At 41.0% G+C, this 13,350-nt stretch overlaps 1 protein-coding gene across 5 annotated transcripts in view; it reads right to left on the reverse strand.

Annotated features, from left to right (window-relative positions):
• The window catches only part of ubr2 (ubiquitin protein ligase E3 component n-recognin 2), a 222,762-nt gene that overhangs the window by 18,959 nt on the left and 190,453 nt on the right, over positions 1-13,350 (reverse strand). For all 5 annotated transcript variants that reach the window (XM_059985777.1, XM_059985778.1, XM_059985779.1 and 2 more), the window contains 3 exons: positions 10,144-10,217; positions 9,194-9,329; positions 8,879-8,969 (listed from right to left, as the gene is read on the reverse strand). In XM_059985777.1, the coding sequence (XP_059841760.1) occupies positions 8,879-8,969; positions 9,194-9,329; positions 10,144-10,217 (301 nt within the window). The remainder of the gene's footprint in view (positions 1-8,878; positions 8,970-9,193; positions 9,330-10,143; positions 10,218-13,350) is intronic.

The raw sequence follows: 13,350 nt of genomic DNA on the forward strand, positions 1-13,350 counted from the left end.
ATAAATATAGAGAAAAAAACTGACTTACATTAAGTATATGTACGGCTATTAAATACTTAAGTTAAAATAAGTAGTGCATAATAACAGAAACAAAAACATAATGAGGTAGTGTTCATGGGTTCAACGTCCATTTCAAAAAACAGATGGCAGAGGTGAAGAAGCTGTTCCTTAATCACTGAGTGTGTGCCTTCAGGCTTCTGTACCTCCTTCCCAATAGTAAAAGTGTGAAGAGGGCATGTCCTGGGTGGTGGGGATCTTTAATAATGGGCGCTGCCTTCCTAAGGCACCGCTCCTTAAAGATGTCTTGGCTACTACAGAGGTTGGACGCATGAGAGAGTTGACTAATTTTACAAGTCTCTGCAACTTATTTCGATCTTGTGCAGTAGCTTCCACATACCAGTCAAGATGTTCTGGTCATAATTCTGGTTTTTAATTTTTAGTAAATTGATGGCAAGTTTTTCTTTTGATTTGACACGATGCACAATGTTTGGTAGATTAGCTCAAAAAATCTTACTTGAATACAGTATGTTTTAAAATTAGAAAATAAAACAGTAAAATGTGAAAATAGTTATGGGAGCTGAATACTTTTTCAAAGCACTGCACATGCATTTGTGCATAGGACAATAAATGACTTGAATACACAACACTGTACCTAAACAAAAGATTTCAATTTAAACCTTATAATAGCTTACTTTTGTATTACAAAATTGCTAACCTAAATTAATATACATATTTTCACATCTGCCTCCAATCACTAATTGTATTATGCTTTCCACATAAAATATATGTTATCTTGACCTTCAGACCTCTCAGCAAGCAAGCAACATTACTTCTTACTTCAATATTATTATAGTAGGGAGCGGAAGTTAATTGAATGAAACAGAAAGTACAAGTGGGAAATACAATTAGGAATATTACAAAATTTAAAAAGCTACATTTTCAGCATGATGAACCCTGGTTTTACAGAAAGCATTGTACTTGGTTTGGAAATGCAAACTTTAGAGTTCTGTTAATAAGTATGGGATCCAAGGGGAAATTGCTTTGTGGATCCAGAACTGGCTTGCCCACAGAAGGCAAAGAGTGGTTGTAGATGGGTCATATTCTGCATGGAGGTCGGTGACCAGTGTTGTGCCTCAGGGATCTGTTCTGGGACTGCTACTCTTCGTGATTTTTATAAATGACCTGGATGAGGAAGTGGAAGGATGGGTGAGTAAGTTTGCTAATGACACAAAGGTTGGAGGTGTTGTGGATAGTGTGGAGGGCTGTCAGAGGTTAGTGGGAGATTGATAGGTTGCAAAACTGGACTGAGAAGTGGCAGATGGTGTTCAACCCAGAAAAGTGTGAGGTGATTCATTTTGGTAGGTCAAATATGATGGCAGAACATAGCATTAACGGTAAGACTCTGTGGAGGATCAGAGGGATCTTGGGGTCCGAGTCCATAGGACACTTAAGGCTGCTGCGCAGGTTGACTCTGTGATTAAGAAAGCATACTGTGCATTGGACTTCATCAATTGTGGGATTGAGTTTAGTAGCCAAGAGGTAATGTTGCAGCAATACAGGACCCTGGCAGACCACACTTGGGAGTACTGTGTTCAGTTCTGGTCAACTCACTACAGGAAGGATATGGAAACCATAGAAAGGGTGCAGAGGAGATTTACAAGGATGTTGCCTGGATTGGGGAGCATGCCTTATGAGAATAGGTTGAGTGAACTCACCTTTTTTCTTTGGAGTGACGGAGGATGAGAGGTGACCTGATAGAGGTGTATAAGATGATGAGAGGCATTGATCGCATGGATGGAGGCTTTTTCCCAGGGTGGAAACGGCTAGCATGAGAGGGCACAGTTTTAAAGTGCTTGGAGGTAGGTACAGAGGAGATATCAGGGGTAAGTTTTTATACACAGAGAGTGGTGAGTGCGTGGAATGGGCTGCTGGCAACGGTGGTGGAGGCAGATACGATAGGGTCTTTTAAGAGACTCCTGGACAGGTACATGGAGCTCAGAAAAATAGAGGGCTATGGGTAACCCTAGGTAATTTCTCAGGTAAGGACATGTTCGGCACAGTTCTGTAGGCCGAAGGGCCTATATTGTGCTGTAGGTTTTCTATGTTTCTAAGTAGATTGTTACATGTTTTAACCCCATTCAAGCTATCGTTCAGATTACTTATGAATGTGGACCAGTTTTATGACCCTAGCCAGGGTCTAGGAAGGGGACCCAGTGTGCAGATAGGCTCAGTAGTTGGTGACTGGGTGAGAAGTGAAAAAAGAGGCAAATGCTGCTTTATCAGAGACCATACCCTGTGCATGTGCATACAGGTTCAAAGACAAGTCTAACACTACCCAAACAGCAGGGCCTGATCTTTTTATACCCCTTGTCATTGGATCAAGATTTTCCATTCTGCAATATGAAGTTCTAGACTTGGAAACCAAGATCCTCATGGACTATTCCAAAAGTGCCAGACCACAATGCTGCACTGCCTGAAATATGTGAGAAGATGGCCAGTTAAAATAACAATATGGTGGATACACCTTCCTCTAGAGGAGCATACAGAACGGGAAACATTCACCTCATTGAGTGGGCTTCTCCATCCAGAATGATCTAGTCTGGCATCTTAGTGATGCCCCCCTCCCTCAACCCCGTTAGGGGGACTGCAATGCAACATGTTAGTGGACACAGGGGCCTTGGTATTGATAATGGACCTACCGTTGCCAACAACCGGACAGGCTATTTATATTTGAGGTGTAGTAGGGAAAATAGTGAAGGCAGAAAGAAGTGAGTTGCAAATAACTCAAAGTCCGGGAAGTGCAGCTTCCAGTGTGTTTCTGGGTATGTCCAAATAATGAGGGCACTATCCTTGGAATTACGTCCTAAGGGAAGCAGGGGCCGTTATAGATTCGGGAAAGGGAGAAATAATATGGACAAGCCAGGGGCAGTGAACATGTATAACCAATAGAATACAGAACCTGGCTAGCATAGTCGCAGCTGTCCCGATCATTAGAGACTGGAGCCAGCGGTTCCCAGCAGTGTGGGGTAGACAGAAACAAGATTGTGGTCAAGTAAAGATAAACCTAGTTAAATAGAGGAAGATCAACCGAACGATCAAGAACACCTTAGGCAAAACTAGAGTTGAGACAGGAAAGACATGGGTTGATGTATTATCAGGAACCCTGATGAGATTAAACAACCCCAAAAAGCACACTGGGTTTCAGCCCCTACGAATTATTGATAGGACGAGCAATGTGACTCCCTTACTGGGCTCTTACAGGTTTTTGTGAGTCCGGGGCTTACAGGGATAGAATGACACAGTATGTGATAGACCTTTGCAACCAACTTAAAGTATTGAAGAGGCAAGCAAAACAACAGCAGCGAATCGCTGATCAAAGAGAGCCAGAGGGAAAGAAGATAGCCCTTCCACAGCCCAACGACCAAGTCATGGTAAGGGTGTTGCTGGAAAGGGCAGAGTTTGTCCCCAGATGGATAGGGCCATAGATAGTACTCTTAACCAGTGATACTTGTGTCTGTGTGCAGACTTGGCGAGGCAGCCAGTGGAAACACTGGACTCAGAGTAAAGCATAGGACTGTGCGCAGTTTTGGGCTCCTTATTTAAGGATGTGCTGACGTTAGACAGGGTTCAGAGAAGATTCACTAGAATGATTCCAGGAATGAGAGGGTTAACATATGAGGAATGTTTGACTGCTCTTGGACTGTACTCCTTGGAAAAATGAAGGGGGACCTCATAGAAATATTTCAAATGTTGAAAGGCATGGACAGAGTGGATGTGGCAAAATTGTTTCCCATGGTGGGGGAGTCTAGTACAAGAGGGTATGACTTAAGGATTGAAGGGCGCCCATTCAGAACAGAAATGCGGAAAAAAAATTTTAGTCAGAGGCTGGTGAATCTGTGGAATTTGTTGCCACGGGCGGCAATGGAGGCCAAGTCACTGGGTGTATTTAAAGGCAGAGATTGATAAGTATCTGAGTAGCCAGAGCATTAAAGATTATGGTGAGAAGGTGGAGGAGTGGGATTGAATGGGAGAATGGATCAGCTCATGATAAAATGGCGAAGGAGACTTGATGGGCTGAATGGCCGACTTCTGCTCCTTTGTCTTATGGTTTTATGGACTCACCCTCGTGTTGCTCCCACTGTCAGAGTGGGGGATCAAGTGTACCCAGTAACCATGTAATTACAGAGGACCTAAGAGAGGAACACCACCCAGCCATACCAGACTGACCACAGCTGATGAAAACACACCCGGAGGAAACGCAAAGGCAGAAGACCCTGTGAGTGTGGCAGAGGACACAGAGAGTGTGACAGAAAACTGTGAATAGCTTGCTAAAGTGTGATGATGATGGTACTCTGTAATGAACGCTGGTTGCTGAAGGTGGATGATGAATTTAATAGCATAGAATAGAAAAGATATTAGAAAATAGATGGGGAGGGATTTTAAGTTAAAGCAGAGGCAGCAAGTTCCACAACTTTGATGGCATTTCAGACTGTACACGGCGTCTGAAGGCAGTCACCCACAGTCTGAATGAGGAGCTGGGCCCTTTCAGCTGTCACGCCAGTGATCAACCGGACAGTTCAGAAGGGGGTGCCACTGGGGAGAGGTCTTTGCAGACATTGGCAAAGGGACCATCCTAACCCCTTCCTGTACATCAATGACAAGGCCTGTGGGTGCTGCTGGAAAGAAAGAGCTCCAGCGACCAGAGAATGAAGGGGTGAAGACAAGGAATGTGATAAAGCTGCAATCGGTCTGCAGGGAAAGAGCCGACAGGCACACAAAAGAAGCAGCATTTCTAAAGACTTGTTCAAATTTCTGGAACAACCACTCTGATTAACATTTGGTAGGTAGTGATTAGGGAATGCTAGGGTAGATATTGACACACAAAATTGGGTGGGGGAGGGAGTTTTCTATTTGAGTAGATCCTCTTAGGTTGGCCTTTTATTTTTTTTTGTCCAAGAGGGCCAAGAGAAGGAATTTTTAGAGTGATTTTTGGGTTTAGGTTATTTACATTTAGCAAATGGCTTTGGCTACCAGTCTTCTGTTTCTTGATAATGTATTGTGGATTCAGTTCGGGATAATGAATTCCTAAAAGCTGTGGATCCCAGTCCAGAGGCTGCTGGTGTCTGTGGGATGGATGTGAATCAGAAGGTGCGAAGTTTGTATGAAGTTTCAAAAGGAAGCATTTTCTATACTTTTGTAAATATGGAATTGTCCTGTGCATTTAGCAAATAAATATCAAGCCCCACCTTGGGCCAGCAGACCTTTCCACCAAAAGAGTCTCCATATTATGCCGTACCTTGTTTTGTTGAATAAAGAAGCTGCTTTGCATCTACCAGTAATTCTCTCTGGCGATTTCATTTATGCAACAACACTCCCCACCACCTCCAAGAGTTAGCAAATCCCTTATGAAGCTGTGACTCATTCCAACATGGAACCAAAATACTCTGATCATCAGTGCATATGCCCCAACACTAGAAGTTTTGGTGAACCTAAAGAGGATTTCTACTCCAACCTTGAAAAATACTGCTTTGCATCCCAAAATAAGACAAACCATTCTCCTGGGCAATTTCAATGCCAAGGTGAGAAGAGACCCAGTTCTCCGACATAATTGATATGGGAAGAGTATGGAAGACCAATTAGCACCCTTTCACAAGATGAGCATGGTCGTTCCGATGAAACAGTGCTCATCATGAAATGACAAGCACAAGGTGTCATGACAGCACTCCAGCCCAAACACAGACATCTGTTAGATTATGTCAAAGTAAGAAACTGCAATGTGTACATCACCCACACAGAGAGGTAACAATGACCATTTCCAAGCATCCAGTCCATTCTAAAACACCACCAAGCTGGCCCTAAAACATCAATATCAACAGAAGTGTTGCTATAAAAAATCAACATCAAAGCTTTTAAGGACCTGTAGATCCCACAAGAACAAGTCCTCTTAGACAGAGACTGCCTCACCATTCAAAATTTATCGGCAACCCTGACAAGTGGTTTGTAGGAATGATAGGGAGATCGTCTACAGGAATAAGGCATTCTAGATTGGAAGCTCTATTTTTACTCAAGTGAAAAGAAGCAGCTCTACAAACACCTAACCACTGACATCCAACAAAAAGATCTGTGAACTCATGATGGGAAAATAAGAGCATGCAGCAGGCTCAGCAACTTGCTGGCAACCATAACTGAAGGTTGAATCTGACCAGGATTATTAAATAGGTATTGCTTGCAGCAAAAGCATCATCTGCAATATTCACTTTAAGTTTATCACTTTTAACAATGAGAAAACTCTTTTCATACAAATGCTTAATTTCCATCAACTTTTCATTGCTCGATGTAGAATGATTTCAGAACTTTAATATGATATGCTAGGTTGGAAGATTGCTGAGATATACAAGATGCTACTTTTGACAATTAACATGAAGATACCTTAACCAGCATGAACAAGTTGAGCTGAGGGACCTGCTTCCATGCTGAACGACTCTGACTATGTCAAGTTGACCTTAAACATTTTCAAGTTATTGTTCTTGACATGCTCTTCAACATTCTTTATTGAGAAGAAGTGAGCACATTCCTAGTCCATGAGGTTTACAAGCGCAGAAGCATCTCCATTGTCAAAGGTCAAGTCACGGACCAAAGATTTCATATTGATGGTACACCTGTCCCAACTGTTTCAGAAATGCCAGTGAAGAGCTTGGGTCGATGGTATGATGCTAAGCACAAGGACACCAAGCAGCTTAAACAACTCAAAAAGGATACCATCACGTACATAGCTCACATCAACTAGACCTTACTGCCAGGAAAACTCAAGCTGTGGTGCTTCCAGTTCGGCATACTCCCAAGGCTCATGTGGCCTTTAACAGTGTATGAAATCCCCATCAACGAGGTGGAAAAGCTCAAAAGAGTGATCAGCACACATGTGAAACAGTGGCTTGGACTTCCACGATACTTAAGTCCTGTTGGACTGTATGGGAACGGCAAATTGGAACTACCAATTACAAGTCTTGTGGAAGAATTCAAATGCACCAAAGCAAGGTTGGTCATTACCCTCACTGAATCTGAAGATACTGTTATTCGAACAGCAGCCCTCCCGTGTGGCAACGGGGAGGAAGTGGACCCCATCTGAAGCTGTTCAGAGTGTTAGGTCTGCTCTTCACTTCAGGGATGTGGTTGGCCAAGTCCAACATGGGAGAGCCAGTCTCAGGCTCGTCCCACAGGCTCCTCAATGGCACAAGGCAACATCAGTGCAGAAGAGATGGCTCGTGGTGGAGGAGGTGAGGGGACAGGAGGAGGCAGAGCGACACGCCAGAACCATTTCAATGGCCAAGCAGGGCCAACGGACTAATTGGGAGAGCCTGGAAAAGAGGAAACTCAGTTGGCATGACATCTGGGAGATGGAGGGATCTCGGCTAAGTTTTGTCATCAGAGCCACTTATGACCTCCTACCAACACCTCAAAACCTGAAACAGTGGTGGGGAGAAGACCCCACTTGCTCTCTTTGTCAAGCACCTGGATCACTAAGGCACATTTTAACAGGATGCACCATGAGCCTCAGCCAGGGGCGGTATACTTGGCGGCATAACCAAGTTCTCAGACAGCTGGCATCAATCTTGGAACAGAGGCAAACCACCGTAAATCCTCTTCCACAAAAATCGGCAGGAAATATCCACATTAACCGATTTGTACCAGCAGGCCAACCTCCAGAGCACCAAGTAACATCAAAGGATATAAGCATTCTGCATGTTGCTCAGGATTGGAAAATGGATGTGGACTTGGAAAGAAGCTTGTGTTTCCCCCAGACGTTGTGGCTACAACACTCCGGCCAGACATAGTCCTGTGGTCCACAAGAGCCAAGCTGGCATATGTTATGGAATTGACAGTACCATGGGAAGATGGTGTTGAAGAAGCTTATGAGAGGAAAAAGACCAAGTACTCTGAACTGGTAACTGAAGTTGCTCAGAACGGCTGGAAGACCAAGATTTTCCTTGTAGAAGTGCAGGGGATTTGTTTCTACATCCACGACCAGAAAGTGGGGGTGAGGGGTGTCTCCCTCCAACAAACAATCAAGTCCTTGTCAAATGCAGCAGAAGAAAGCAGCAATTGGATTTGGATGAAAAGGAAAGACAACAACTGGGCTGCAAGATGAAGACAGGAGGGTACGGATCTGATGGGGGTGTATCTGGGACGCCAGGTAGCACCGTTGAGCCCTCTGGAGACATCATGGGCTTATCAACGAAACGTCAAAGAAGGAGGGTGCCCACCTAATGACCCTGATGACATAGCTACCCTCCTCGTCACTACTCCAAGCCTACTGCCAACATTGAGAGTGCCGACTTTATCATTGGGATTGGAATATCAAGTCCTAGTAGCTCTACATCTACTGGTAAACTATTCTTCTGTGATATTTGATACAATTGCTAGTCACTTAAAAGAGAACTATATTGACTGTGATTGATATTAGTTGTAGACAGACAGATGGCAGCCTTCCATATTGGATATTAATAAGCTAGCTGGATGTTTACAAAAGCTGCCATGATAAACTTTCAATAATAAGATTTTGTTTTAGAAATTATTTTTAAAATTGACTGCATATCTTTGAACTACCATGATGGAATTTTAAGTAGTCTCTGAATTATCAACAATCCAAGAAAATAGTAGCAGGTACGAAGTTCAAGAAAAATAAATACTGAAAATTAACATAAAACATGAATTAACATTTAAAATTAAAATTAACATAAACATAAGTTGGTGAACAAAGCAAATTAACACCGAAAGTACCTTTATTTACCAAAATCCAATACCTCCCCATGCAGTTCAATTTGTTTTCCCAGATGATTTTAACCCCAAAAGAATACTTATTGTATCAACTGCATCTTACCTTCCTGAGTATTGCCTGAGTTTGTCATACAAAGTAAAGGCAGCAGCTTCTTCTTCCCCATCAGTACTTTCTTGGTCCATATTATTTTCCTCTAATGCAGTGAATAATGAAGTTAATACTTTCACTTCAGCATGCCAAAGGGAAGCTTTTCAAGTACACTCAACGTAACTAATTTATTAAACTAGACTTATCTTGCTCCCAAAAATATATAATTCTAAAATGTGATAACCCCATGTTAGATATAACCATCATGCATACAGCATTTTCCCAGTGTTATTCAACCTTTTTAAAAAATTGGAATATTTCATAAAGTACCTGTTGAAGATGTAAGTAGAATCTGTACAATATGTGCCATGGTAACTAAATGAAAAAGATGAAGAACACCAACAGCTAAGCTGACTCCTGTGAAATCATGACAGTGCACAGTTGGGAATGAAAGCACCAAGGTCACCTGCAGGCAGAAAGAAAGAACTGTCACTCTGCTCAGGCCATTTAGAAAAGCAATGGAAATACTTTATTTAATATGCAAACTTGAAAAATTGCAGACAGAAATTTAACCAATCAAGTAATGTGGTATATTAGATAAATATTAGGATGATCAATCAATACTTGAACTTGCCATGCTAGTAAAAAAAAATAAATGTTTGAGTAAACAATCAAAAATGAAGCTAATTTAATAATTCAATGGAGATTTGAAGTCCTTTATAGTTACTGCCACTAGTCTCTGTCATTTTAAACATAAAGTGGATAACAAAGCCAAATGTTCACGACAAGGGTTAGCTGGACTTGCAGTAGAATAAAATTGCAAAGGGGATACATTCAACAACTGCAAACCCTGGCAATGGTTAATTTTGTTACGGAATTCTACTTTCTGGAAATATAAAAGGCTTGCCATTTATAACTCAGGATATGATTTTACTTGAAGATATATTAACATTACAGTGATATTCCACAAGGTTAATATTTTTCCGAATTCAGAATATCAAAGCATTTTCTTCTGTCAAAGGTAAAAATTAAAATGAGCTGTATTTTTAAGTTGAAATGATCCCAGAAATGTAATGCAATCACTCAAATTACAGCTTATTATCTTTAATTAAAGACTCTCTTGGAGACATGGAAGCAAATTAAAGTGGCAGCTCAACATTCTTTTTACTAAACTTCCAATCCAACATTCTTCACTTATCAAGACTTATCTCAGTGAACAAACAGAAACTATCTGTAAAATAAGAGAATGTTAGAAGAATAAAAATAGATTGGTCACATACCAACAAATGGAACATATCAACATCAAGAATAGAAGGAGGAACCTGCGTCTTATCATCATCATCGGGTATCAGAACTGAGAAGAGTAAGGGAGAAAAATGACAGGTTTCATTACATATCTAAATGAAAGTGGGATAGGAGAGTGAGACCTGCTGACAAAAATCTGAGCTTCGATTTTACACCTTCAATGATTGCCTTTGTAACATTAATTGCCAGAAGGTCTATATTACAAAACTGGAAAGAAGTAAATCCTCCTACTACATTTCAGTGGTTCTCCCAAACTATTTCTTATTTGAGTTTGGAAAAAATCAGAAGCACTATCTTTGATTCTTCAATTAAATTTGAAGAAACCTGGGGACCATTTATTCGACACTTTCATATGAATTAATTTGGCCTATTTCAGATCCTTTTCTCTACTTATACTTGTTCAGGTATGGAGTTCCGGAGTTCTTTTCTTGACACCTTTATATATTTATAAAGTGCTATTATTGCCCATGTTAGTTTTAGTTTAGTATTTTTTTTCAATATATATTTTTTCTCATATATAATTTCAATTTTTTTTTCTTTTTTCGACGATTATTTTTGTTTTTTTTCATACATATTTATATAGACTTGATTGATTTATGTACCTTTTGTTGATGGATGTTTTAATAGGATATTATTATCCTATTACTAATGTAATCTCAAGTTTATTGAATCTGTAATCTATTCATTATTATGTGCTGTTTTTTTTTATATATGAAATTTAATAAAAAGATTGAAAAAGAAAGAAGAAAGATTTTACACCTTCTATTGATGCCATTATTCTAATCATTCGGAAACAGGCAATATCTTAGAATAATGCAGCTCTTACTATGCACAATGTTACTATGTTTACTCTTACTATGTTTACTTTTTCTGAAATTTCATTTTCCATTGTACTATCTGGAACTGAAAATGTTGTAGAAAAACACAATTGTTGCAGTTGAAGGTTACTTGGCTCATGGTGTGCATACCAGCTCTCCATCACAACTGTTCTTTAGAACTACACACAGCAGCTTGCTCTTCACCCTTCAATAATTCCCTCTTCAGGGCTACAACGAAATCTGCCTCCACCATATCCTCAGGCAATGTGCTTCAAATTCCATACATGTGCTGTGTATAAATGTTATTAATCATATCACTTTTAATTCCCTGTGCCTTTATTCTATACCTGTTGCCTCATCCAACAAAGGGAATAGCCTCCCACTGTACTATGTCTAGATATTATGCTCTATTGCATCTTCCCTTCTAATCTATCCTTGTAACTCTAATTTCTCAAGAGCTGTTCATGGAAATTTTTTCTGGACCCTCTGTAACACCACTTTCATCCTTCCTATAATGTGGCAACCACAAGTGAACACACTATACCAGCTGAGGCCAGACTAGTATGTTACACAGTTCCAACATTAATTCCTTGCTTTTATATTCCATGCCTTCTACTGAATTATGTCAGTTTTTGCACTCTTTTTTAATCTATTCAATATAACTATAACCATATAACAATTACAGCACGGAAACAGGCCATCTCGGCCCTTCTAGTCTGTGCCGAACGCTTACTCTCACCTAGTTCCACTGAACCGCACTCAGCCTCCATTCCTTTCCTGTCCATATACCTATCCAATTTTACTTTAAATGACGATACCGAATCTGCCTCTACCACTTCTACTGGAAGCTCGTTCCACATATATATACAAACCCCATTTCCAGAAAAGTTGGGATATTTTCCAAAATGCAATAAAAACAAAAATCTGTGATATGTTAATTCACGCGAACCTTTATTTAACTGACAAAAGTACAAAGAAAAGATTTTCAATAGTTTTACTGACCAACTTAATTGTATTTTGTAAATATACACAAATTTAGAATTTGATGGCTGCAACACACTCAACAAAAGTTGGGACAGAGGCATGCTTACCATTGTGTTACATCACCTTTCCTTTTAATAACACTTTTTAATCATTTTGGAACTGAGGATACTAATTGTAGTAGATTTGCAATTGGAAATTTTGTCCATTCTTGCTTGATATAAGACTTCAGCTGCTCAACAGTCCATGGTCTCCACTGTCTGATTCTCCACTTAGTGATGCGCCATACATTTTCAATAGGAGATAGAGCTGGACTGGCAGCAGGCCAGTCAAGCACACGCACTCTGTGTCTACAAAGCCACGCTGTTGTAGCCCGTGCAGAATGTGGTCTGGCATTGTCCTGCTGAAATAAGCATGGACGTCCCAGGGAGAGACGTCGCCTTGATGGCAACCTATGTCTCTCTAAAATCCTAATATACGCCTCAGAGTCAATAGTACCTTCACATACATGCAACTCACCCATGCCGTGGACACTGATGCACCCCCACACCATCACAGATGCTGGCTTTTGCACCTTTCGCTGATAACAATCAGGATGGTCGTTTTCATCTTTGGCACGGAGAACTCGACGCCCGTTTTTTCTGAAAACTAGCTGAAATGTGGACTCATTTGACCACAGCACACGGTTCCACAGTCTTTCGGTCCATCTGAGATGAGCTTGGGCCCAGAGAACTCGCCGGCGTTTCTGCATAGAGTTGATGTATGGCTTCCTTCTTGCGTAATACAGTTTCAAGTTGCACTTCTGGATGCAGTGACGGACTGTGTTAAGTGACAATGGTTTTCCGAAGTACTCCCGAGCCCAGGTGGCTATAATTGTCACAGTAGCATGACGGTTTCTTAGGCAGTGCCACCCGAGAGCTCGAAGATCACGTGCATTCAACAGTGGTTTCCAACCTTGCCCTTTATGCACTGAGATGTCTCTGAATCTTTTCACAATATTATGTACTGTAGACTTAGAAAGACCTAAATTCTCTGCAATCTTGCATTGGGAAATGTTCCTTCAGAAAACGGGACCTTTTCAGAATGGCAAGCAGAGACTAGTGGGGTACCGCAAGGCTCAGTGTTGGGACCCCAGTTGTTTACAATATATATTAATGATTTAGATGAGGGAATTAAATGCAGCATCTCCAAGTTTGCGGATGACACGAAGCTGGGCAGCAGTGTTAGCTGTGAGGAGGATGTTAAGAGGATGCAGGGTGGCTTGGATAGGTTAGGTGAGTGGGCAAATTCATGGCAGATGCAATTTAATGTGGATAAATGTGAGGTTATCCACTTTGGTTGCAAGAACAGGGAAACAGATTATTATCTGAACGGTGGCTGATT

Source organism: Hypanus sabinus, chromosome 12 (assembly GCF_030144855.1).
Source record: "Hypanus sabinus isolate sHypSab1 chromosome 12, sHypSab1.hap1, whole genome shotgun sequence".
NCBI lineage: Eukaryota > Metazoa > Chordata > Chondrichthyes > Myliobatiformes > Dasyatidae > Hypanus > Hypanus sabinus.